Source organism: Drosophila sechellia, chromosome 3R (assembly GCF_004382195.2).
Source record: "Drosophila sechellia strain sech25 chromosome 3R, ASM438219v1, whole genome shotgun sequence".
Taxonomy (NCBI): domain Eukaryota; kingdom Metazoa; phylum Arthropoda; class Insecta; order Diptera; family Drosophilidae; genus Drosophila; species Drosophila sechellia.
The window spans coordinates 5,571,570-5,599,535 of NC_045952.1; the positions used below are offsets into that span (position 1 = coordinate 5,571,570).

The 27,966-nt window shown below is 40.8% G+C and overlaps 3 protein-coding genes across 4 annotated transcripts in view; all 3 read right to left on the bottom strand.

Moving 5' to 3' along the window:
• The window catches only part of LOC116801573 (homeotic protein proboscipedia), a 32,286-nt gene extending 11,198 nt beyond the window's left edge, over positions 1-21,088 (bottom strand). Inside the window, exons 1-3 of the mRNA XM_032722014.1 lie at positions 20,251-21,088; positions 18,675-19,313; positions 8,172-8,186 (exon numbers count right to left, since the gene is read on the bottom strand). Of these exons, the coding sequence (XP_032577905.1) occupies positions 8,172-8,186; positions 18,675-19,233 (574 nt within the window). The 5' untranslated portion in view covers positions 19,234-19,313; positions 20,251-21,088. The remainder of the gene's footprint in view (positions 1-8,171; positions 8,187-18,674; positions 19,314-20,250) is intronic.
• Positions 21,089-22,218: 1,130 nt separating this feature from the next.
• LOC6614153 (protein zerknuellt 2) lies at positions 22,219-23,200 on the bottom strand. The gene is made up of 2 exons (XM_002038570.2): positions 23,085-23,200; positions 22,219-23,017 (listed from the first exon to the last, which is right to left on the bottom strand). The coding sequence occupies exons 1-2, from the start codon at positions 23,142-23,144 to the stop codon at positions 22,319-22,321; spliced, it is 759 nt and encodes a 252-aa protein (XP_002038606.1). The 5' UTR covers positions 23,145-23,200; the 3' UTR covers positions 22,219-22,318.
• A 3,102-nt stretch (positions 23,201-26,302) lies between these two features.
• Positions 26,303-27,320, bottom strand: LOC6614154 (tetratricopeptide repeat protein 12). 2 transcript variants are annotated; one of them, XM_032721325.1, is made up of 5 exons: positions 27,306-27,320; positions 27,092-27,237; positions 26,774-27,040; positions 26,599-26,721; positions 26,324-26,531 (listed from the first exon to the last, which is right to left on the bottom strand). In XM_032721325.1, the coding sequence occupies exons 2-5, from the start codon at positions 27,211-27,213 to the stop codon at positions 26,324-26,326; spliced, it is 720 nt and encodes a 239-aa protein (XP_032577216.1). In that variant the 5' UTR covers positions 27,214-27,237; positions 27,306-27,320. The 2 variants fall into 2 exon arrangements, with proteins under 2 accessions (XP_002038607.1, XP_032577216.1); XM_002038571.2 differs by lacking the exon at positions 27,306-27,320 and having other exon boundaries at positions 26,303-26,531; positions 27,092-27,213.
• Positions 27,321-27,966: the final 646 nt, after the last annotated feature.

Genomic DNA, 27,966 nt, shown 5'->3' on the forward strand with positions numbered 1-27,966 from the left:
TTTCTTATCGCCGCAATAAAGCTGAATAAACGCTTCATTTTCATTTGTCTCGCAAGTGAATCGCCCTTAGCCAACTTCAGAGTGGCCGCGTCACTTCTCGAGCGGGGGGATTACATCTGGAGGGGAGGGATCTGTGGGTCTCTGGCCACCCAGCCGGCTGGAAACATCACAAGGTACATTTTACTGGGGAGCCGCAGGAAAAAACATTACTGGAAAAAATAAAACAAAAACCGTTTACACGCCAACTTGGTTTTTTGCCTGCGATTTTTCCTGTTCTGGGTTCTCTCCTCCATCATCGTCGTATTCTTTTTCCACTTCTTGAAGCGGCATTTTTATCGCTTCGTAAGTTTTGCTTATTTTAAACACGAACAGCAACAACTGCTCCTAGCATAACAACAACAACCGGCGGCAAAAAATTATATTCATTGTGAAAAAAATAGGAAAAAGAGAAAAAGCAAAAGTCACTTCCGGCACGCCAAAGGAAAACGCGAAAAGTATGCGAGTGTAAAGAACGAGAAATGGAGACCGAGAAAAAGATGGACAACCTTACGGCGGAGTGGGGGTAGCTAGTGGCCACAACTTGAGGAATTTCCCTCATCCAATTAAACCGAATATATAAAAAAAATCCATATTCCAAGTACACATTAATTCGAATAATATATAATATGTTTCGTTAGGGTGAAGCAAAAGTAACATTGTATTGGACTATTATATCTGAAACTTCCGATAATTTACCTTTTACTTCACTAATACTTATTGTCAACTTAATTGAAAACATTATTGTCTAATGGCTAAGATTACTGCATCGAACATAAATTATATTATTGCATTGTTTCTTATTAAATAATTTATATATTTAATGCTTTTATATTACGCGACTCCCCGTACTACAGATTGTATTAACTAAATACTTCCTCATCCCATTCCAGTTTTAATGGCACCTGACCAATTAACTTTGAGTATTTACATTTTGCTACTTTCAAAGCTTTCAACGCAAACCACTTAGTGTATTTGAGCCACAACAACAGAAAACTATTTAAAAATGCTATAAATCTTCACTCGATAAAATGGCTGAGCAAGTTTGTTGTCGGCTAACGCAAATTGGTTAATTGACATTGGTCGAGCAACTTATACCCTAACGTATTTAGAGCTCACTTGGGTTTTGAATACTCACTTTCAAAAATTCTATTTTAGGCTTGGTATTACTTCTTATATTCTTATAAAATTAAAACCCTTCTATTTTTTTTAATTTGAATTAATCCACCTGTTTGTCAATAATCGTCGTATACCTGCTTTGCTTGTCTTGCTTGTCGCGCTGGCCAATCAACAAGTTTTTAGTTTCAGTTCAGCCTAGCTGCTGCCACGCACAAGCTTTGTGGCCTGTCGCAAATGCAAATTAATTAACGGCTCCGTCGGCAGTGGCTTTAATTGCCGGTCCGCACCAGGCCGTTCTCCGACAACATGGCGTATGCGTGATGCCACTTCTGATAATTGAATTTCAACGGTGTTCGCATGCGTTCAACTTCAACTCGTCGACTTGCAGCTGTGCGATTGGAGCCGGACTTTCTGGTGGAGCTGCTGGTGGTGTAGCCTTCAATTTGCCACAAGCGCCGCCTTTCCGAAATGAGTTATGGCCAGTGGGCTCTACTAGTAAAAATACGCACATTTTTCCACGAGTGCACTTGAAATAAATATTTGTCAAGACGGCACGAATAAAATTGCACAATCAAAAGCTATTCTTTTTGGTGTGAAAAATAGTTAGAACCTGTAAATGTTATTCACAAGGAATTTTACCGTCTTGTCACTTCCTAAGTCAAGCGAATTATTTTTTATGAAAAATACGTATAAAAAACATAATTAATTTTAAACCACTATTATTCACTAGTTCTTCTATATTTTTGTTTTGAGTGCGCTGAGTGAATTTGTCCCCTAAAATATGCTGCTCGTGTGGCTGTTACTGCTGTTGCTCAGGTTGTTCTTGTGGATGTAGCTGCTGCTGCTCGGTCGGCTTGCTCTGGCTGGTTCCCTGGCCGATATTAACCCTCGAGTCAAAGTCTTGGGACATAAATCATTTAAATCACTGGAACATGCAACTGCCTGCCACTAGTCTCCCGAACTGCTTGAGGTCCTTGTTCTATGGCAAAGACATTAAATAAATCGCCTGCTGCCAAATGTTTCACATACGAATTTGCCTAAGCAACTCGCTTTTTGCCAAAGTTTTGCATTTTGTCTTGCCACCCGTCAAAGTTTGGCGCCCACTCCGTTTCGAGGGTTTTCCGACCCCCGACGTCAGGTCTTACGTGGGTCGTGTCAGCTGCATGTGTAGCTCTTGCCGGGGCATAACACACAGGTGGCGACATATGCTAAATGTCACATAGTTCCTCGGGCCACACATAAACGTATGTACTTACGTTCGCATGATATATAGACACATTTATTTGGCTTATTTATGCATATCCTGGACATGCGAACATATAACAATCGGGAGGGTGTAAGTCAATTGAGCTTGGCCATATTACAGGCCATTGCAGCGAATTGATGAAACGATTATGGAATGATTGGAAACCATTAAATGGGCGTCCGCAGGGATGACAATTTATATACTTTCATTGACATTGCATCACCTCTCATTACGATCTTCCAAAAATGGATTTGGTTATTTGGAAGCGGCTTGAGAAGTTTGAGAATATATATGAATATGTAAAAGACGTCACCATTACTCTTTAATAGATGAATCGCATGTGTGAATTCATAAGTAATTGTGCATAATCATGTGCATAATTCTAGATACTGATAAAAAAGGAGAGATAGGCATATTTGTATCCTAAAGTTAAAGAGATTCTCGCCTTTATTAAATCCATATTCAAAATTAAATGTTTCCCAATAACATATCCAAATCCCGAGTGAATTTGGTTCTGTCATCGCCATCGATTCCATCCGCAGGGAAAAGATACATTTAAAACAAAAGGTGGAAAAAGCAGATCCGAAAATGTTAGTCTGCTCAGTGCAGTGGATGCGAAGGATGCGCACTGCCTTAATTGAAACCGTTTAAATTGCAATTAATCACCCGGCGGTGAGGATGCCACGAATGTTGCACAGTTGTTGCCGAGTGGCGCAGCGAATCCTCGCGGGAAGAGGAGGGGCATAAGCCCGCGAAGGGAAAGTGAAGGGGAGTGGGTGTTTGGGAAAATGTGGCGCCTGGCCTGAATTACTGTCACCGCAGTGACTAATTTTTATCCTTTTTTGTCCGCCGAGAGCCGATTCTTTGTTTTAATTTGCAGCGAATTAAGAAGCCTCTGGAGCTGAAGTTGCGGTAACTGTTTAATCGCTTTCGATATGCAGACTTAAGTTTGCGGTGGGAGGCAAATGGGGTGGCGTTTTGATAAGTGAAAATATGGGCGACAGCCCCCGCTGCGATTTCGTTTGGATGAGGATATGGCTACACTCGCAAAATTATATGCATTTAAATAAATTTAAATATAAAAGAAGATACATATAAATGTTTTGGATTTTTCAAGACTAAGGAATTTTGAATAGACAATGCTCTATGATTTCAAAGCTTTTAATATAGTATATATATAGTATATATTTGTAGTACACAAAATTCGTTAGTTTGATCAACATTGTGTAACATTTTTCGAGTGCACAGAAGACAGTAAACGGGCGACGATAACACCAACCCCAAGCCCCGACAAACTCCGCCGGACGCACGCACCGGATACGGCTGCGGATGAAGGTATGGGCGGTTCCGGACTCCGGGGGTGGAGTGGCGCCCTTTTTTTTTTAGTGGAAAAGTGGAAATAAATTAAAAATGGGTGGCATCTTTCTGGCTGCGAGTCTCAAGCGCGTCTGCCACACGACGACAACGACGCTGCCGGCTTTGGCTCTCGGCTTTTTCAGAAGGTAAAACTTTTGGATAAAACAGTTGAACTTCAAATGTGAATTTGATTAGGATATTTGCATAAAATTCTGTTTCAGCGCCAAGTACACACTGCGCTTCACATTCTCCCCTTCCCGAGAGCGGGCCATAAAAATCCCTCGAACACAAGCGGAGGTTTGGATGGGGATCCGACCTGAGTTGGAGCGTATGCTTGCTGCCGGAAACGGAAGTATATAAGTCAACCTAGATTTGGTTTAGTAGCAGCTCTGCTGATACCAAGGACAAATGGCCTTTCAGCCAGAAACTTGCCGAGGCCAGGGAGAAAGCGCTTTAAGGACTGCATTGTTTAAATTTGTACAAAAGGGGTTGGTTAGGTGTAAAAGGTAACGATGAAATATGTGTGAAAATCTTGTATACTTCATCCCAGAATAATATTTTAAAAATCTTTTTTAAAGTTCACCATACTATTTAACTATGTGAAAATAGTCATCTTTTATCTGTGCTTATTGACGTTTTGATGGAGGCAGACATCTTTCCTTACGGTTTAACAAATAGAAACCGTGTCTGAGAGATGTCATCGTTTAAACCTCATTATTGTGCGTTGTCCTTATGTAATCCAAATGAAACTCTTCCACATATCTTCCCTTTGCCTCTGACTTATCCCGCCTAATAAAGGCACCCTCCCCGGAGCGGCACAATTAGTCTTGCCCATAACAGCAGCTAATAGTTTCGTAAATAGTTTTGGCCAATATTTACATGAGTTGCCTTCTGCCTGGGCTGCTTGTGGGTTTTGTTCCTTTTGTCTTTTGCTGCCATTGTGAAAATATTTGTCTCCAAACGACCCATTGTCTCTGCCCGCTCTCCCGTCATTCGGCACGCATCGGGTACACTCAGAATAATTTACCTCAACTGTATTGTAACCTTTTTTGATTGGAAAAGTGTTTCACCAATATATATATATAAATATATTGGAAAAAAATGTAACATTCTCAATTGAAGTCCCTATTTTTCTAAAGAGTCCTTTCAGGTAAATTAGTAACCAAGAAATGGCAAGGTAAGTACAATTTTATGTTGTATTCTGCTATATACTGCAATGTTTTTGGCCCTGACTTTCTGTTGTAGTTTGCAAGTAGTTAGACAACAATTTTGTATCTGAATAAGAAATATCTCTGAGTGCACACGCATCCGCAGTCGCCGCCGTCCACTGCTGGCTGACGTGCGTCTGTCTCAAGCTCGTCGTCTCCCATCCGCTTTCTGGGCATATCTTTTAGTCTGCGTCTGCGTTTGTATCTGAATCTATGGGTTTGTTTCTGCATCAGTATCTGTATCTGTGTCTCCGCGTTTTTCTCGCCGTTGTCTGCCTTACAAAACGTGTTCATTACAATCCGCTTGCCATTGCTTCTGTTGCAGCCGCTGCCGCTGCCGCCGATCGGCCAAATGTGTCAGAGCTGAAACGTCATGATTAATGATGCAAACATGTGGGCCCGTCTCCGTCTCTGGGTCTCTGCGTCCGACTGACTCCGACTACGATTCCCAATCCGACTGCGAGTCCGGCTACCTTTACGACTCGAATGCGTTCAGGGGGCAGAGACAAAAACAGCCCGGGGACAGGGCAGGGCATGGGAATGGGAATGGAATTGGGAATGCGAACGGTAACGTTTTATCAAAGTAAATTAGAAGACGAGACACCCAAAATGTAAACATCGAACTGGGCAGCTCTTGGACATTAGGCGAAATTAGAAATTAATCCTGCCACTAAACCACAGATGGAAACACTTCCAAGGGGGATGGTGTGGGAAGATTCGACTCCGATGTTCTGGCCAGGGGTAAAGTCTCTTTTTTTTGTCTACTTCTTCTTTTGGGAGGCGGAACTTTAGAGGTCAGGCAAAATTAATGGGAAATCTTCATGACTGACAAGTCGGAGTAATAGCATATACGTACATCATAGATGATCTATTGAGTGAAGCGCATCGAGGAAGTTTCAAATTATATTACGAGCAAAATTCCTTTTATTGGGGAATTATAGAATAGATCATATATGATATGATTTATACATTTTATGTAAAAAGGGTAGGCATTTAAAAGGTTCATTCAGATAATATTAAAAATAGGTCAAAACTATTCTTTGAAGAAGATGTATTTTCTTTAGAAACTAATAGTTATTGAGTGCATCAAATTAAAATATCCGAAATGAGTAATAAACACTCTGAAATGTCCTTGTGTGGTTGGTAACCGACTTGGCCATTATACAAGAACTATAGTCACATATGCCTAGCTTCCAGAGTGGGAGTTGGGTTGGTTATGTCCTGTGAAATAAGTACCCCACAGCCAGCCAATTACAGCACGACAATGCGCTGACCTCAACTCTGCTCCTGGCACACACACTAATGTACAACCTCGTAGCAAAGTGGTTACCGTTTTGTGGCCCAGCAGGAGATTCAAGGGGTAAGTTAGTCGCAGTGGCAGGGAGAGGGTGGGCATGGTAGGTATTGCCAGCGATACAATAATTGCCCTTGGCCAGAACCTTCAACCGTCGCCAGTTGCCAGTCGACAGTGTTGCGGCTAAGCGTGAATTACATACACTACAAGAAATGCTATATACCACCGTGAGATTTGAGTATCTGGAATATCTTAAGCACATTTCATTAACTATTTAACGCGTACTGTATGTTTAATAGTTATGCATCTAATCAAACTTACAGATTTGAATTCGTAAGTTATTTTGATTTTGTTGCAGAGAAAGTTAATACCTGTTATAACTAAATTAAATAAACAAATGATCTTGCTGAAGTTAATATGTTTCCGTAGAACTAGGTCAGAGATTGTCAAATTTACATAATATTAGCTAAACTATTCTAACTCAAAAACTTTGCATTAAAAATTAAAACTGAATTTTAATGGTTTCCTACTCGTATTCTAATTGACTCTGATGCATAATATCCATGAGAACTGCTAGATCTATTAGATACCAATGGAACATTTGATGTAGTCTGAACTTTACAACTTTGAATATAAGGCCAACTACTTAGAATCAAAGTAAACACCTTTAAGGATATGTACATTTAAGCTTTATATATTGGAATTGCATCATAGTCTCAGTCTGTCAGCTTAGCCCATGAATATTTTTTCGAGTGCAGAGACCAAAAAAACTGAACGGAGCAAATAGCGGACCAGCAAGAACCACAACCACTGGCTACAAAAAGCCGCCATGGCGCGGTCATCCATTCATACTCGAACGGGGAACCCAAGGCGTGCAATGGCCAGGTCGGGAAACCTGACATGTTCTTTTCGATCAGACAACGACCACCACCAAAGGGCAAAAAAATGTGTATATGCACATATATATGTACATGGAGGTGGGCAGTAGGAGGTCGTGGAGGGGTGTGGAGGAGGGGAGGGTGCCCAGTGTTTGTCATTGTGGGTATTCGTGCCAGTGTGTGTGTGTGTGGAGTACCTCAATCATGTAATTATTTCCTCCGCAACAAAGCCGAAAGGAGAATGAGAGAGGCTTTCCGAGTGTGGTGGTGTGTGTGTGGTGTGGGCCAAACTTAAACTGGTAGCGTGTTTGCGGCTCTCTCCCTTGTCAGCGAACAAAAACACGAACAAGATTGGTCTACATATATTTCTTAAATTATTTATACGATGTATGTATGTGCGCGCACACAGATATATAAGAAAAACTTTCGTGTTTTGTTACTCAATTTAATTCAGGTAAAATATGTATTTTTCCCTCTCTGCGTTTTTTATTTTAAGCCGTGTTTGCGTTGCTGTATATCTCTTCCCTACCCACAAAAAAAAAAAACGTAAACCTAAACTTTGGTCACGAACATGAAAAAGCGACGTTTCCGTTGAACCATCTCCAAAATGGTCGACGCTTGATTGGCTCAGTTTTTTCTCAGTTCTTATGGTTGATTTTGGAGCTACTCTAGATGATTTCGAGACAGAAAATGGTCGTCACAACTTGGCCACATCTTTCCCGAGAAACGATATAATTATTTGGCTAAGCAAATTTTCAAGTGAAATTGCTATACAATAATTATAATTCACATTTTTCGCTTTGCGGTTTTTCAAAGATCCCTGTAGGCTGGCCGAAATTGGTATAATAAGATTTAATCAGTCTGCTGCGGTTTGGGACCTCAAATTACCGATTCGCCTTGAAGACTCTCCCACAGCGAATGCAAAATGTTTTTGGTTTTTATAGTTTCAGGCCAATTGGAGAATCGTATGGTTTGTGGTCGGCACTATTGCGCAATGGGTGAGAAATTGTTTGTTTAGCTGGGTAAGTACTTACTAATGGAGTTATCACCTGAAACGAGAAAAGAAAGCGCTTAATTAGGAATGTATTTGTTGGGAAAGATCATAGATTAATTCGTACGATTACAAAGGTTATACCGACACTAATTTTGGATTTTTTGCTTAGCTATTTTAGATAACATTTTTTGTCAACTGGAGATTAAATTCCATCTTCAAGCAATTTAATGTTTACCATTCGATTCATTGCAATTTTTTTAGTATTGACTTTGACTTGGAATTTAATGGATATTTTAACAAAGAGATGAGCATAAAGGAACACATTTAGATGCATAAAGAAATCGTTAAATGCTTATTGAGGTGTGAAAATATTTTAAGACTTCATTCACCTGCAAAGGTGCTTACTTGACTGCTTCAACGTAAAGGCACCGATATTAAAATGTGAAGACACCCTTTTTTCGGTGACAAAGTTGCTCCAAGATACCAACTACACACAACTACATAATATCGGGTAAGAAACGTTCCTTCCTCAAGTTGGCTTGTATCGAGAGTGGAAAATAATTAACCTCAAAGTTCGGAAAGCGGAAGTTTGCCAGCCGGTTTGACGTGGTCAACACATGCAGCACGTAACGAGCGGTCAAGTGGCGGTACTTCCTTAAACCCACTGCTACTCAATTCTGTTCTGAAATCCAACTTCCTTATTGAGAAGTTTCGATGGCAAAAAACCAGGAAGAAACCCCAGCCGGGAAGTCTCAAGGAAGCGTAAAACTTCTCTCATAAGTATATTATTCGGCGAAGGGTGGAGCTCCCAAGCAAGGGGTTGGATCTCGACGATGATGATGATGATGATGATGATGGGCAGGGCAAATAAAATCATGCTGTCGGAAATAATAGCGTCTAGCCTGGAACTTAATTCCTACTGGGTTGGCATCTAGTCTGCCGTCCCCATCCTTTCCCATCGAACTGCTGCTGCCAAGTTTATGCAGTTTCATAAGCAATATTTGATATTTTCGTGCAGCGGCAGCAGCTGCGTGATTAGCAAATATTTTCGTTTGATAATCAGCGAGCATTCCCATTTCTATATGCAGCTGATGAGAAGCTCATGAATATGACTGGCACTTTGAGGGGCCGGATCGGCTATTTCAGTTAAAGATGGAACTGGCTTTAATGGGTGGAGCTGCAGTTACGTCCGGTTCAAGCTCATGGGGATTTTCTGTTGATATATGGACAGCAAAAAGTTGCCTTGAAAAAAAATTGAAAAATATCTGTAGTACTCTACTTTTCAATGAATGAAAATTATGTTATGTTGAGTGGCGGAGAATAACATATTGGAATAATGCATTAAATGGACAACGTTTTTTTTTGAGTCATGCGAACTTTTCTGTTTCCCACTATAAACTTTCCCCTGAGTCCCACCTTAAAATGTCTAGTGAACCCGAACACACTTTCTAATCATACCCAAAGACCATTTACCTAATTGAAAATAATGTAGCGAGCTATCTATCCATCTGCTAGTATTGTATCTGCCCGTGACCGTTTTGCACTCTAAAGTTCCTTATTTTCTCGATTTTCGATCCCGGGCCCGATTCAAGGCAACGGCTTGGACAACTTGGCATTGCCATTGCCATTTCCATTTGGGGGCTGCTTAGGGGCGAATTCGGGCCTGACTGACAGGGAGTAGGTGTGACCGGGCTACTCATTCATTCTGACAGTTTTCCCACCCACTCTCGCACACGAAACGCAATTTGTTGGATTGTGGGCAGTGCCCCTCGAGCAGAAAACACTCGAAAAAATATATATGTACAACTTTCTCATGAAGGTCAAATCCGAATGGCATCCCTAAGAGGCTGAGAACTAACTGAAGCACGTATTAATGTTTTTTGCGCCACACATATTTAAATACTAAATTTTCATAAATATTGTTGAATATTAAATATCAGAAAAGATTTTTAAAATCCGAAATTCATCGATTTTTATATTCAGTGATAGATGGAGAAATGAGGAACATCTATATTTTGAATAATTACTTAATAAACGTTCCGGTTGTCAAACCATTGATATATGTATATGATTTGAAACATACACAAAGATACTATATTAAAAAGCGAACATTTCATAGTTTTGTAAGAGTGTACAATTACCACCACTTTTAAATAGGAAAAAAGAAAGAGGCAGGTTTGCTTGTGGCGCCAAAGAGCATTTCTCGCAGGTCGCAAGTCGCGTGTCTCTGGGCTTTCATTTCACATCAGTGCCAGTCTTTCTTTTTTGTTTTTGGGCTCTTGCAACTAATTTTCATTTCCAACAGAGTGCACCTTTCGCCGACAGTCGGCGATGGCGATGGGGATGGGGATGGGGATGGGGTAGGGGCTGGGTGGAAATCTTATTAAAAAGTGAACAGAGTGCGATAAAATTGAATTTGCATTCAAAAGCCATTAACCGCAGCAGTCACTCAGCCTGCTATCCTCTCTGCACTTTCTAAGAATTTAAAAAACAAGCGAAGAAAATGGAGCTGGCGCAAAATGCTTGAACTCGGCTTTAATGCGAGACATACACAAATTTTTCGAAATTGGTTCGAATCAATGGAAATTATTATTTCGCGCACATTTTGTTGACAGCTGGTGGCTGTAAAAATCTATACGTGATATAGAGATATCAATAATTATTTTATATGTGCTCGGTAATAATCATGAGCGTTTTCGCTCGACTGGAAAAATATTATTTTAATTGCATATCAATTTCACGCTCTTTAGAGCCCGTGCCCACCACTCCGCATAGCCGTCATTCAATCAGCAGCGAAGCAACAAATTGTTCGAAAACCATTTGGCCAATGATCTGAACGATGCGTTTATAATAATCACCACCCACCGCTCACCTGCCGCGAACTGCCCTCCATTTCAAGCTAAGCGATTCGGGGCTATTATAAAGCCCGGGAAATCATGTTGGCCCACGCCCCATGATTCCCATGTGCTGCCTCCACCTTACATATGTGCTCGCCTCTATTGGTTCATAATTGTCCCACTTATTGCTATTTTTATGGCGTATTTCATCGAGCACGTTCGGTCCGATCTGTTCCATTTGTGTGAGCTGTGTATGAATTTCAATTAATAACTCCGAAAGAGTTGTAACCACCAAAAATAAATGTGTTAGTCCCCCCACGTTGGGCATGTGTTTACATTTATGTTTCGAGTGCTCAATGATTTCAGTTTGTACGGCTCATTGAGTCGGCAACAAAAAAGGTGAATAAATAGTTTAAATTATATATTTAAGTTTATTTGTTTTACAACCTCTCTTGGATTCTTTTGAATATCAAATTTTGTATATACAATTTATATAAATATATCACTTATCACTAAAAATCAGACCCCATCCCCTTTAAGCAGAATCCATCGATCAACGAGCTGAGCAGATTGACATAATTATTGGTGCGTTGTATTGCTGAGCTCATCGCATGTCAATTAAAATCACGATTTTCAATGCAAATCAATCAGGGACCTCTGGACTTTGGCTTAGCTGCGTTCAGGAGTTAAGTCAACCACCGAGTAACAATTGATGTATTGCCCAATGGACTTGCCAGACACGAGATGATCACAAAGGTGGAGGAGAGTGAATGAGATTTATTTTTTGGCAAACATGTCAGACCGTTTACAGATGACAAATTCATTTTTAACACGACACAAAAGTGAAAACCGAGTGGGAAAATATGCTTTTATATTATAGAGAGAGAGATGTGTGCCCAGGAAAGCTCACAATGGGACATTGCAAGGCAGATTTCCCAGAGAGCCGTTTATGCGGTCTGTCTGACATTGGACTGTTGCCGCCCTCTTCTCGGACATTCTTTTCATCCATCGGATGTAACATGTGCACCCAGATAGCAAATACAAAATTAAAGATTCGCCTTTAGTCTGCGTTAAACGTAAGCTCAGCCCGGCCCGAAAAAGGTCAAGTCCAAAATGATGGATGATGCTGTGACACTCACTCACTCACTCACGCAGAATCGCAGAATCTCAAGCCCACATATACGAGTATTTTAAGGGAAGCATCCCCAAGTGACATCTTTCGCTCTCTTCATGGTTTGTTTTTTAGGGTTGCAAATGAGCCTGGGTTCGGTGATACTTGCAATCCTTATCACAGGTAGCTAACTCAATATCCGCTCTAAAATATCCCATAACTTAGCTATCTCTCCGCACATCGCATAAATAATAACTGTTAACAGGGCCCAACGAGCCACAAATTAAAAACTACAAGAACCACTAAAAAGTATGGGAAGTTCTTGAAAATTTACGAGCAGCGGAATCACGTGGCAACCACGCGCGCTCTCCGCTTCAGTTTCAGTTTCAACGCACCCCCACTCCAAATCCCATCTAGCCACGTTGAAAACCCAGGCCGCAGCCAACCCAACCCAATCCAATCGAGTCCTGTCCCGAGGACGAACCCCTCCCAACTCAGGGGTTTCCGCAGCTGTAGATATGATGCATGACTCGGCGGAAAGCGGCGTCGTTGACGCTCTTCCTGCCCGTCGTCCTTAAGGATTCACATTCACGTGCTAAGCGTATGCGAATTTAAATCTGTTTGCTGCTGGCGCCGAATTTGAATATGGCCAGGAACAGGAGCGGAAGAAATCCTTTGGCCCTGCGGTTCGCCCCTTGCATACAAAACACGGGGAAGTCAACAGCCGATGACAAACAGAAAATCCATTTTCACACAAACATTAGTTTTATTTAAATCACACACTCACATCGAGGGGTTACGGATACAGGGGTTATCCTGGAGTTGGGCCACCACGTGTGTGGATAGGATTTCGCTCGTCCCAGTTGACTTTTCACGCTCTTTTAAATGCCGTTACATGTGGTGGCCTTGTCGAGAGATTCGGTAGCATTAATCAAAACTTAAACATGTGGGTTGTTGTTTTTTAATAAATTTAACATTTTCATACTTGTTTCGAGTGCTGACAGCTAAGATAAAGAGAAGCAACAGGAAATGATGTTGGTACGTGAAGAACTTAAGGTATTTTTATGTACGCTTATACTTTAATTAAACACATTAACATTCCTTCTTTCATTATTTGCTTGTATAGATAGTAAATAGAAGTGGTAAATATCTGATTCCTAAATCTAATGGTAAGAACTTTGAACTTCGCGCAACGGTATAATGCCTTCATTTAAGACTTTTTTAATACGTAAAAGCTATAAAACATACTAGACTTGCTTTGTTTATGCAACTCACCGGAGCGCAACTCAAAATCTAGAAGTCAGAATCTGTAGTCGGCAATCACTTGGTGCGTGATGATAATTTATGACATTTACTGCCTGGGCTGCATTTTACATTTTTACAGTCATTTGTCTTTGGCAACACCCTCGACTGAACCTGTCTAGTAATTACTGCAGTTGGCCTGGCCCATTGATAAGTAAAACTGTGTTTTATGCAAAAACTTGGTAATTTATTAATTTATTATAGTTGTTAGGGACATCCCCCACCTCAGTGACCGCAACCAATCGACCCCCCAGTGACTTCAGTGAAGCGGAATGCAGTGCGATTAGCGTGGAGTTGAGTTACGGAAATATATAGGTGTACTTATGATATAGGCCTACTTATGATAGCACTAATGCCGACAACTTAGCCCAGTCCTTGCGATAAGGTCGCAAACAAGCTATTTTTATGGCCGAAAATCCAATTCAAATGTTTACAAATCGTTTAAACTCGGATCTCTGCTGATGAGAAGGAGGGCTCTCTAAAAAAAGACATAAAAATAAATCGCGTACAAATTGAAATAATTTCAGATCTGATTTTCTGGTGCGCGGGAAACTGGACAGAGAGACGTCTCCGGCGAAGAAATTGCGGACAGGCGGGTCAGCCACCACGGGTGGTGGAGTAGAGTGGTTGGTGGTGTCCTTCCATTCCACTAAGTACACAAGAATGGAGCGTAAAAAATTTTTATCGTCGCGGTTTTACGGAATGTGATCCGCGGCGATTAAGTGCGCGGCTTTTGTGTCATTGTCATGCCGTCGTCCTGGCCGAAAAGAGGCGGGGTGCACTGGGCTTGAGGAGGGGGCGGCTCCGGCTCCGACGGTTTATTTGCAGGGAGTTCTAAACCCTCTGTAATGTATTCAAATTTTTCCAAGGCGAGGCCAGAGTGTCAGTGCATTCATTTCATAAAATGCTTCTCCCCTCCACTTTTCCCCATTTTCAACTTTTTCCTTTTCCAGTTTTTTTTTTTAATTTAATCGCGGGCAAATATTTCCATTCTTACTGAAACGCTCTTAGCTAAATGAGTGGAAATAAAATTAAATCGATATTGGTTAACGTCAAAGTTTTAGGGGAAACCTCAAATGACCAAATTGGGGGAAAATTAAAGGACAATGGCAGTGAGTTGGGTAGTGTCCTAATGCAGGAAGCTGATTTGCCTAAATGATTATGTGGTCTATAATCCAGGATTAAGTTACAAAACTCTCTTTTAGTAACTCACAGGGTATACATATATTAGTTTTATTCATGTAATATAAGACTAATTTAGTCCCCAATACTTATTTAAGATTTTTGTTACAACGTTGCCAGTAATGATAAAACTTAAGAACATAAAACAGATACATTTTACTTTTAACTCACCGAAAATCGTAAGAAACTCAAATAATTTCGCGGGCCCTTTTCCCTTTAAAAATAATGACAAATCAGTTTGCAGATAAAACCGCAGAAAAAAGCTACCCAAAAAATGTGGCAGAAAATAATAATCTTAAAATTTATTTGGGCCAGCCGCCGGCTCAGGCTTAACTAATTGTAACAGATTTTTTCTGAGTCATTTTGGAAAGGGAAAGGCCAAGGAAAGCGAAAGAAAAATATGGAAAACCCCTCTGGGGCGTAAACGTCTGGCCGGCATTATCCTGGCTGCGGTGGGCCAATTAGAACCCTTTGTTTGTTCTGGCCAAGACGCCGTGCACTTATCTCCATAATAAAGTCGTAACAATTAATTGAGCGACCCGAAAACGGGCCTCCTTACCCAAAAGATTGAAGTCCTTGAGCCTTCCTGGAGCCTTTTCCTTGGCCCTGGAAGTTTTTCATCGTTTGACGCGTAATTAGTGCTCAAAAATTATTTGACGACCGCCAATTAATTTAATGCTCGGCGACATGATTTTACCTTTTAGAGGCAGTTATCCACGAGAAGTTCTCTCGTTAAAAGGACTTTAATTCTGATTTGGATGTTCTCGAAAGATAGAAAATCTAGCGAGTTGTGCGTTAATAAACCATTGGCATGCTCTAAGCTATCATTCATCAAATAAAACATTATATTTTTGATAGTGTAATTAAACATCGCATTGTTGATACGCTCCATTAAAATCCCCAATTTATGTTGCAAAACAAATATTTACTCTTTGTGAAATTTTATAATTTTCTACCATATATTTTTTCTGTTAATATGAGCTTGTTAATGTCAACCACATAATCGTGGGATATCAGTATCAGAGTACCATGAAAACATTTCATCCCTCTGAATATGCGATTTTCCAAAAATCTCTTTGATTTTCTTAGAGTATTCTGAATGAAGGAATATCGCTGAATATTTATCGCTCCCCAGCTTTTTTCGCATTCGCGCCGAATTCGTTTTGAATGAATTCAACTGTAAAGGTTAAAATTATAAATGTGCGAATGACTCATGATAAATAAAATTAATAAAAGGCACCGCGAACCTGGCCCTGTCCTCCACTTTTTTCTGACCCTGGCGGACTTTGAGACCTTCATTGAGAAAAAGTACATCGCATCAACATAAATATTATGATAAATGGTTTGTTATAATCGTAATCCTCGGGGGGTAAGTTTTGAGTCGTGCCGCACGCATTTTTTATGCTCTTCCGCCCTTCCACCCACGAAACCATCCAGGACCAGGATGAACTGCTACTCCTCTCAATGGAGCAACATATGGTCGCGGGGTGGATGATACAGATGGCGCTTCGAATGGATTGCCGCCTCTCAATAGCCAGGGCCAACGAAGTCAAATTGTTTTTTATTGGTTTACCCCCAAAGCCGCTCCTTTCAGTGAACGTATCGCAGTGTCCTGGGGAGATCCGTTCGCGTATCTCGCAGATACTTGGGAGAACGCGAACATGTTGCTCGACAGTTACGAACTTTTCTTGCAGTTCATTACGCCTAATTAACACTTGATACTGAGCGGAAGTTTTATTGCTTCCCCTTCATGTTCATGTAAACAGGCTAACAAAACAATTTCTGAGGCGAAATATCCATCTTTCCACTCGTGCAACCCATTCAGCGATGTGACTTCAGCCGCACACATTAAAATTCAGGATGCGTTGCGAACAATTTGCGGTAAACAATGTGCGATTGCAAAGGGGGTGGAGGTGCGCGGATTCAAATTGTTATTTCAGCCAGGAAACGGAATTTACAAAATGCGGCATTTAATGATATGGCTCAACAGGCCCTTTTTGGTTTGGAGTATGGAAGTTATTGCATGCAAAATAGGAAGAAGTATAAAAAGATCCATTACCCTTATAATGGATAATGAAGATTTAACTTCTTCCAATAGTTACAATCGCGATGTTTTGGCAACGAATTACCCGTTTCCCATTCACAGATCCGCCCACCTGAGAATGATTTAGATCGATTACCACTTGACAAGGAATTAATTTGACAACGTTAACAAATTAAACTGTTAAACCAACACAAACACACTAGTCCGCTCGCACACTGAGATAAACAAATGGTCGACGGACGGACATTTACAACATCATTTGTAATCCATATCGCTCAGCATGTCGTCCCATTGCCTTTCGACCCGGCGTGCATACACATCCAGATATACTCGTATAGTGTGCCCGGGAGTGGGTGAAAGATGTATTGACCCTTCAGCGGCGCTTCAGAATGCTTCACGCTATTTATTGGCTCACTTTCACTCCGGGAAACCAGAGGCAAGCGGAGACCCGGACCCGGAGAAAGATTTCTCCCCTCTGGGGAGTTCCTTGACGGTTCCATTTGCCACTCCGCACTGGCCACGTGTTGGGATTTGGCGGTTAAACACACTCTTACACACACTATCCAGGGGATTAGTCCTGCTCATTTGTCAACAGGATGTATGGTTGCTAAGTGCGGTCAATATTAATTGGCAATGTATTAGTTTAAGTCGGTGAACACTCTCCGCTCCCACAAACATTCGGTTTCGTTTGGTCAGGTTAATAATAATGGACTTGTTTTCTTGATTTTATGTTAACAACAAGAATTTAAGATATTGGCTACGAAGTATTAACTGCAGATTTAAAAAAGTAACAGATAAAATTATTATAAAAGATTTAGCTCCATCATTCTCATATTAAATCAGATTTTGAAACTAATGGTTAAATTTGTCATAAACGCAACATTTTTGTGACGATAACAAAGGACGGTTTTATTACAATAATTAGTTATAATCGTGCAGTAAATGTCATAGTAAATATTTACCTAAATGTACGACTTGCTTAAAAAGTGTGTCAGAATTAATTGATAAATTGAAACTATTTTGTCCCTTTTGCAGACTTTTCCTGCCTCAGTTGTATGCCTTCCTCGGCCAGGAGAACGCAGAGATGGCGAATTTGAGGCACTGGTTTAAAATGGTGCAGCAGCAGACATGAAATTCGTATTTTCTGTGCTGCAACATCGCCAGCGGCGCACAGGCTTGCAATTGCAACGTGCAACGCGGCATTCCCTCCGCATCCGCAGTCCCCTTCGATCGAAAGCAAAAAAGGGGGACAGGAAAAAATATTTTGACAAATGAACCCAAATAACAGGTTGCAATCGCTCTGAGGAAAGGGGCTCGGGTTTTGGGCAAGTCGGACAGGAAAACGTATGGTCGGACAACCTTGATACCTCATTTATTTTAAATGCGGCTGCCTCGATCCCTGGCCCAGCCGTAGTTTTCTGTATTTTTTTATATTTTGTACTCTGCTCGTCGCTTTTCGTATTTCTTGCGCAAATGAAATCGACACATTCGACTCGAGTCGAAGCGAAGGGAAATAAATGAAACATTTCCAGCTTGGTCCGCTCTGCTCTCGAAAATTGTTACAAATGATCGCAAATAACAGATCTTTGCCGGCACAGACCGAGCTGTCCATCAAAGGAGCCGAACCCTCTCGGTGCGTGATCGAGTGGCGAGGTAAAGGTGCAGGGAGGATTGGGAGTGGGATCGGGATCGGGATCGGGCAGTACGGACATAGAGTTCTGGTCCTGTTTTTCTGGACGGGAAGTGGCGAAGGCGCCGCCATGCTGCGCCTCATTTGATGCAAGGTAAATTGCATTGATTTCGTGATTAATGAGAGTTTCGCATTGCACCAGCCAGTACACGGCAAGAAAAAGTGGTCGGGATTAGAGAACCCAATTGATTCAGGTCATCAGTTTAATATGGAAAAATGTATATGAAAATATCTGTCATTTTATTACATTTTTGAAATTCAATAGTTTGAGATTGACTGAGGACGCTTACTCTTCAAAAAATGGTTTTAAATTTTACATGGTAGATCGCCAAATTAAATACTTTGTGAGGTGCAGTGTAAGGTGCATGTGGACTCACCCTGATTGTTGTTGTTGCTGCTCTTGCGGGATGTCTTCTTCTCCTTCATCCAGGGATACTCCGGCACCGAGTCCATTCCATCCGGCGTTTGAGGGACAACGCCAACCGGATATCCGACTCCGACGCCGACATTGACATTAACGTTGACGCCTACTCCGCCGATGGCGCCGGATCCAACAGGTGTTCCGATTTTGGGACTCTCCGGACTCAGGTGGTTGAGAAATTCGGCCATCGACGGCTGCGAATTGATGAACCCGCCCTCGGATGCTGTCATCCAATAGGCCGTGTCCGCGCTCCGTTTATCACAGTTCGGGGTCATCTTGTTGACCATGAGCACCGCCGGCACAGGTGGCACCCCCTGCTGGCCGATTCCGGGCTGACCAACACCCACTCCCACGCCACCGACACCACCCACACCACCCACGGCGCCCGCACCACCGCAACCAACCACTGGCAGGGACGTCTGCCCAGTTTGCACCTGCAGCGGGTTCAGTGGAGATTCCGATTTGATTTGGGTGCTCATCGAGGTCGTGTCCAAGGAGCTGCAGACTTCTTGCATAGCTTAGATATATTTTTTCTGAATTTAGATTCTTTCTATTTCAATTCCTGAGTGTATTAGATATTCCTCAGCTTGGGAACCTGGAAATGAGAGCCATTTTTGTAATTTCATAATAATGTAATTAATATATGTATATACGTTTAATATAAAGTATATAGTTTATCGAAATACGTAAATGTTTTCATTATCCTTTTAAGAAATACTGGCATCGTTACTTAAATTACGTCAATTCATATAGATTTAATACAAATACGTAAATAAGCGAATTAACCATTGTAATAAGAATAAGATTATCACATAGAACAGTAATCATTCCAAAAACTTTGTTAAAAATTTATTTCTAATATTTTTACCAAGAATTTATAATATGTTATAAAGCAGATTTAGGAATTACTCAAAAATTAGCGATCCAATTTTTCACATTGTAAATGTCAAACTCTTGACCATTTTTAAATTGCATATTCCAATTTAAATTTAAATTAGTCTGTCAGCGTTCTGTGCCATAAATTCATCATTATCGCCTTTGTATTCATTGTCTGCATTTTTACAATTGCTCTTGTATTGATTGTTTCGCCTGTATATTAAATTTTGGTCCACCTAATTCCGACTAAGATTTGTCTGCTATTAACAATAAGAATTTAAAGCCTAACATAACAATATTTTAATATTCAATTTAACAAAAAATTAACAGAGTTACTTGGCTTGGTTCGCAGATAGTATATTATTTTTAAGGATTGATAGTCAGTAAGTAATTTAACATATTTTGAACAGAAAAAGTTATATTGCTGTAACATATCCTCAGCACATAAGAAATGCCGCATAGCTAATTTCGCAATTCCGGCAATTATAGAAAAAAAATTTTTGGTGTACACACTTTTTGACGACTTAAGAGACTTGTATTTTATACTAATATGTTGTTTTGAACTCGAAATAACGACACGCATTGATTTTCTCGTGCTTATCTTAAACACTTATTTTTAAATTTAGGTAAGAAATATGTGTAAGAGAATTTCGTACCATATTAAGTTGATCATTTACAGACCACAGTATTCCATGTTTCTCCTCTTACGTTGACATATGCGTTCTTTGTGGAAAATTTCACCGGTATCACTTGGGTCACAGTTTTCACTATTGTCTGCACTCGCTCATAGTAACTGGCATAACTTTTTGTTTATTTTTTTTGGTTTCTACCGGCACAACTTTCGCGATGCGGGTTTGGCGTAGAACTTTAGTGTGTCAGGGCTTATCTGTGGGCCGCGAAAAGAGGCGACAACCGCGACGACGGCGAGGGAACCCAGATCCGAATGTAAATATGGCCACCGTTGTGTTTGCTCAACCGTCAAGTGGTGTTTGGAGTTGGTTTTTCGCTTTCAGGTCGACATAGACGCACACCTTTTGGCAGCCATGGCGACGCGAAAGGCCAACACAACCGACGAAACAACGGCGATAACGACGATAGTGCAAGTACGCGCTGTACAACGGTGCGTATGCGGAATGTGTTGATTTTGTAGAGTTTTGTAGAGTCGCTGCGATCGCTGCAATGGCCACACACGGACACACACTCAGTCGTTGCAATTCGTCTGAGATAGTTTTCTCCACTCGCACTTATACACGTGTGGGCACTAGCTGTCCCTCTCTGGCCTTCAAGAGGTGCGCAGAACCGGTTTTCCAGGGGTTCCTAAAGTACTTCTCAACCGTACAGTAAAACTTTTGGTTTCAACACGTTTTAATAATATCACTTTTTAGTTTTAAAAATTGTTGAACTATTTTAGTAGCTGTCATTTTATTAAATATTATTTTTTAGACACCGAACCGTTTCAGAGCGAGAGCGAGACAGAGGGCTTTTGGGGAGCTTCGTGCGGTTCCCGAGAGCTAGAGAGCAGCCAACAACCATTCCATCCAATAGCACCGAACGCACTGAACTGGGATTTTGGGACCCAGTATCAAGGAGTGGCCTAAGCGACAGCCACCGCATCCATCACGCTTTTTCCTGGTCGGCACATGCGCGCTACCATCTGGAAACTGGTTACCATAGCCATTACGCGCAGAGCCCAGGGGGTGGAGTTCACGCACACGGGCGCACAAGTCTCCGGCCCTCTGATTGGCCGGCTCGGCAGTTTGTTTTGTATCTTTGCGGTCGTGTAGCTCGGGAACCCCTGTATCTTGGGCCATCATTTCCGCGGCGTTTTCTTGCCTCACTCGCTTTTTTTCACTTCCAACGCGAACGTGTTGCTTGTGACGGAATTTATTTGGTTTTTGTTATTTACACATTCCGCATCAGCTAAAAAATGAGAAGAAAAAGCCACAGTAGCGAGTTTCTCGCTCTCCGGCTTTTTTGGCTTTCTGTATGTGTATTTTTGACATTTCGCTTCGCTCATCGCTCTTTTTGTTTTGGGCGCCTCTTCTCCTGTCAATCTTGGTGGCATTGCTTTTTGCCTTTTGGCCGCTTTTTCGACCTCTTTTTGCCACATTCTCCAATCCACTCCGCACAGAGTTCGTAATTATGTGCGGATTTTAATGCACACGGGTGTCACTACAGGTGTAAAAATATTGCCACATTATTCCACTGCAGCTGGGGGTGTTCGTACTTGGACGCTCTGGCGGACAAGTTGCCTGACAGATATAGATATAGAAGGGAGCTATGTGATCAGCAGCCTACGTAGTGACGAAGCGCACCATGAGATTGTTTAAAACTGTGAAAAAGATGTATGTGTAAAAAGAAAGAAACTTTAAGGAAGCATTACGTAAAAAAACAAGCCAGGGTCATTAGATATATGTTAAAACAAAACAAGTCAAGATAATTTAGTTTGTCAACTGTATCGTCCACAAAAATTGATATTGTTAAAAAATATTTGATTTGTCTGATGGAGAAATTTTTGAAAATCGAGTTCGCAAAATATATTCCCAGATGATGCACAAGCAGCATTTTTTTATTTGAAAAAATTAATGCACATAATTATTATAAACCATATTTTATTTCCTCCAAAATAAGTAATAATAAGGTAGTCACAGAAAGATATTGCTAGTATAATACAATTATTATATATGTACATACAGTTGCCTAAACATATAGTCAAAGATATATTTAAAAGTTTAACAAATTTTGAATAAAGTCATCGTCAACATCCAAAATATCCGCCGATGAAGCAGAAGAGCTATTCGAGTCCCAGCAGAAATTCTGTAGCATTTGCTGATCCTGTGTATTGGGTTTAATTACATGTTCTGCGACAGGAATCGTTGACTCAAGACCCAGCCAAGAACTCGCCCAGTTTTCGTCGAATTCATTGAAAGGCAGTTGGGGAAGAGCCATGAACTCAGGACAAATTTCATGGAGGTAGTCGTAGCTCTGATAGGGTGGTGTAATTTGACCCTCCTCCAGGACACTGCTATGAACCTGCCGGAGTGCAGCTGTTTCCACATTTGTGCTGGCATATCTAAGGAGGCGCTCCACGATCTGCTCGTCCTTTTGACGATCTTCGCTCGACTGGGAAGAAGGTGGAATAGACGTGGTCAGCTCTCCAATGACACCTTTCCTATTGGTCGACTTCTTGAGTTTCATGCGACGATTTTGGAACCAGATCTTAACCTGTCTCTCTGTGAGTGCCAAACGCTGGGATATCTCGATTCGCCTGGTTCGGGCTAAATATTTGTTGAGATGGAACTCCCTTTCTAGTTCGATTAGCTGATGGCTACTGAATGCCGTGCGAGACCTCTTCGATTTCTCCGAGGATCTTGTTGTTGCCACGGGAGCAGCTTCTACGTTGAACTCGACGCAAGGATATATCTATAAATATGTTGATCAATTTAAGATTAGTTTTTATTTAAATAAGCAGTATTTTTCTAAATCCTACCATTAAATCACTGACTGAGTAGTTGTCCACAAAATAGTTTTCGCTTTGAATTCCAAACATTTTTCTTGAAGAGCGCGATTTGCTGACTTCTGTTCGCTGTGAACTATGTTTTTTAACTAGATACCTCTGGAATCTCCTTATTTGCTTATATACCCCAGAAGCCAGTCGTGACGGATCGGATTGGTTCCTACCTGTCCCGCCTGCGACACTTTCGAATTCCCAGACGGCTGGTCTGGGCTGGTAGATGTCGCGTCTTTTGAGCCTGGCTCCGAATCAAGGTGAGTTCCAGGCTCCAGAGAAAGCGACGTACTTCCAAGTAGCGTCACACTTGGCGGTGTGAGTCGCGTTTTGAGCCTTCTTTAAAATAGGCTAGTCTGGAACTATTATTCAGGGGATATTAATGTTAAGTCTGGATCTATTTGTTTTATTTATATAATCTTATATATTTCGTCAAATAAATGCTTGCAAAAAGTCAAATATAATATATTTTAAGATCTGAAACATTTTGTGATGAAAAAATGAAAGTACATCTAAATTTTCAAATAAATGCTTGCAAAAAGTCAAATATAATGTATTTTAAGATCTGAAACATTTTGTGATGAAAAAATGAAAGTACATCTAAATTTTCAAGGCACCTAAAGGTATGACCTAAAAGTTAAGTCTTAGATAAATATTATTTTAATTGTGATGAATAATATATAAAAATATAAACTGACTTTAATTTGAAAATAAGTGTTTTATAAGTTCACTTTGTCTAGAATCATCCAAAATATCCACTGATACTCGTACCTACGGATCAGCCCAGCATTTTTGCATGCCTTGGAGACCCCAATCCCCCGGCCAGGTATCTTTTGGTCATGAACGGGAAAGACCTTGGTTTTTCCCGGGGTTTTCCGCGTTAGTTATGAATATCTAAGGATTGAGCTACCTGCTTAGCATGGGTAAGCGATCCTATCCGATCCGACCCTGATCCCTGATTGTAAAAAGAGTGTCACTTCAAACTAATCCAATCGCCCGATATAAAATCGGCCATATCCCCCGAGCTACGTGCTATATAGCACAGATTTACGATCGCCCGGGCTTATGTAAACTAAAACTAGGTCTTCTGGGAGGGGATAGCATAAGTCCACCCGAAAACAAATCTCTTAGACGAGATTGTAGCCCTGAGGAGCCTATCAGATGATCCGTAAGATTCTACATTCTCCATTTTGACACAATCTAAGTCGACCCCTTTACAGAAAGAGCAAATTGTAGATTTTACTTTAAATTTAATTTCATAATTCTAGACTGCAAGCCAGGTTATCTTTAATTTAGTCAGAGCTCCTATGCATGGTTAAGATGTGAAGCCAACTTGCAAGCCATTTGGTCGAACAATTTTGTGGTCACAACGAAAGGCCCCTCTGCTCCTTAGTGAGCTCAGATAAATTGGTGTCATCACATCATAAAGTGATTTCCAGCATATTGAAAGTTTCTGCAGCGTTTTCATCTTGGCCGGCGTGTTGTGTCACATGGAAAGGAGATGAGGACACTCGGATCATATTAGATTTGCCCTGTTTTGGGAACAATATTTCATCGTCAGCTGTCACAGAGTCGTGTCTTTTTATTAGTTATTTGATTATGCCAATAACTAACTTGTAGAATTTCGTTATCGGTAAAGTTTTGCTATTACCGGAGTGAAAAATCTCATAAACAACTTGGGAATCATCAAATAATGTCGAGCATGTGAATTGAATATATAAGAACGGCCTTCAACGATTGGTACACATAAATAATTATTTTTATTGTCGTATAGACTGTCATGGCCATAATAGATAATTATTTCGATCTTATCGTGATCAACTGTCGCTTAATGTATTTCTAATTGAAATATTTTTACTCGATTGCTTGACATAAAACCAGCAGTAAAAACATTCCATGAGTTGCAGAAAACAATTGATTGATGCGCTATATGCTTATATATATTTAGCCTTTTCCTATTGTTCAGATGCAATAAAACGGAGACATAACTGTCAGATAATGGCGTTAAATGGAAGGGATTAATGAGTGGATACGTATTTTGGGACGACCCGTTTTGCGTTCCCCCATGGCCCACACCCACACCTTGCCCCAAAACACCCACACCCACCCAAGAACAAGATGCAACTACCGCAACAACCGTGACAAGTACAACATTTGTGTCGCCTGCCTCGGCTTCAATCTGTCGCCCTCCGCTGTGCCACGCAACCTTTGACACGCATAAATGGAACAGTCAACCCCCAGTTTGTGCTCCACCCTCTGGAAGCCCCTGCTTCCGTATCTGCACTGAAAGTAATCTATTAAGCTTAGTTAAGCTTAAAAACTGATATAAATAAAGTGAGTAATTCTTTTGTTAAGTTATTTATATACATTCATGCACAACGAATTACATTACATAAATAACCACCATTGTATTGTTTAATTTAAGAAGTTAGTATAACATTGAGTGTTGCGATTTATTTTATTTTATTTGTCTGTATTGTTGATAGATGAAAATATTTCCGAATACAAGATTTAACATAAGTGAAAATAGTAAATAGGTAACACCTTTCCTATTAATGCGAGGAACCCCTTCGTTCAATATTTCTTCGAGTGTACTGGCATTTCACTGCCGAGTGTCAGCTTCTCGCAGTACGGTCTCCGGTCTCCGGTCTCCGGTCTCCGTTCTCCGGTCCGCTGTCCTGGCCGAGACCCGGACCCGGCACAAACAAAGATCGCAATTTGACTCTACACCACGGAGCTGTCAGCTGGCAGAGAGTGAAGGAAGATTGATTACCGCCATCGAATTGTTTGCCCTCATCCAGGGTGGCTGCCACGGGATGGGGGGAGCGGAGGATGTGCCCTGCGTGCCAGCCTGACTTCGATTGAATGGCACATCGGAATGGAATCGAAAGAGTTGAGGAGCTACCAAACACGATACTCCTGCTGTCATATGTAAACAACACTTGAAGCATTCAAGGGATAGGGTTGCTTTTTAAATCGCAGACGGGGTACTGCTCCTGCTTAAAGCTGTGAATTAGGCTTAATGTTGGTATAATAGTAGTGCTAGAAACATGCATATTTCGAAATTCTTTAATCTTCGTTTTGACAGCCGTCTTATATTTAAATAAACATTTCAAGTGGCTATCCACTCGAATGGAGTTAAAAGCAACCTTTACCTCAATGCGCCTGGGTCATTCCCAAAAATTGAAGACAACGAGATATCCATCATCCAGTCCCCAATTTTATTTTAGCTTTTCCAGGAAATCATCAATGAAATCCATCTGCTTCGAATTGAATTTGCGAGCATATTTTACACAGTTCTCAAAATTGGACTCATCGTTAAGGCCTTTGTAGGCCATGGCGCGATACATCCACGCCCTCAGGTTCTTCTCGTCCAATTTGTTCAGAACAAAATCGCAATCGACTATGCCTCGTTTGAATTTGCCCGATCTATGGGGATAAAAGGGGAGCCGTCAGTCGAGGAGTATCCAATAGAATTCACATATCGTTTGCTCACTTGATGAAACAAAGAGCCCGATTTATGTACAGGATGTGACTGTCGCGGATATTTTCGATGGCTTCGGTGTACATTTTCATAGCAGACTCGTAGTTACCCTTCCGATACTCTGCGTTTCCCAATCTAAAGATGCATTTATGTAAATGAAGTTTGTAATACAATAAGCCAGACCCACTTTCGAAAGTTTTGAGCCACTCGTTCCCTTTCCAAGCGAGCTTTTGAGCGCTGATCAAGATCCATTTCCACCTGGCGCATGAAGGGAAAGCGATCCTTACTTCGATCTATGCGGGTGAAAGTTCTGGGCTTTGATTTCTCTTTGGAAGAAGTAGGTGCGGAAATAACTGGAATGGGAGATTTCCTCCCTGTGATTATAAAACTGTCCTCTGTTTCAGTGGGAGATTTGGGAATCCGTTCAGCTTTTTCCTGGCCCTCCGCCTCCTCCCTAAATAAAAAGTATTTTAATTTTTATCACTGGTGAGTGTTTCTTACTTACTCGTTGGGCACTTGAAGGTTTTCGAGCACTTGAAGGTTTTCGAGTAACCTGACCACTTCCTCAACTGTTGATTCGGAATCTAAAAAGCATTCATCGATTTGCGGGTGTTGCAAGGAGTACATGTTCCCAAATATTAAATAATGACCCTCGGATTCAAATAAATATTTGTTTTTGATTTGACCGTTGTGGCAGTTTGTTTACTCTGAATATTTACCAGCTGGGCAAACGAATCGCGTGGCAACTTGGGGTTGTGCTATTTATGGCTTATAACCAACTGGTTGCGTGGCAACATTATGTTTTTGGGCAATGGGAAAAATATCGATAGTATTACGAGATGGTTTTTATCAAATTTATTTTAGAAGTCATTAAATAATATTAAACAACTTGTATAGCTTTATTCTACAGATTGGTAATGAATTTAATAAATTTTTATTTTAAACTATGATCAAATGCTTTTATTGTAGCGAAAGCAGAATTATAACGACTTAGATTTTTTTTGGTTTTGCCAGTAATTTGCGTTGAATCGTTTACATGATTATGGGTGCATAGAAACACACACCTGCACACCCTGTTACTAGGACTCTGGCTGATAGTCATACTCGTACTCACATTACTTTTCATTTAATCTCATACAATTTGTAAGATAAAGAAATGCACAAATGCATGTTGAGCTCAGCATGGCTCAAAGGATCAATTATAGTCTATAAAACATAATGGCGTCTAATAATAGTAGAGCCGCAATCTCAACACAACTGAAACTTACCCCCTCAATCCTTCCTTCACCGATCAAAAAGGCTTTACACTTAACAAAACTAGCTTAAAAAAACAAAGTTATAGTATAATAAAGTTATTTCAAAAAAAATTGTTTTTTGACA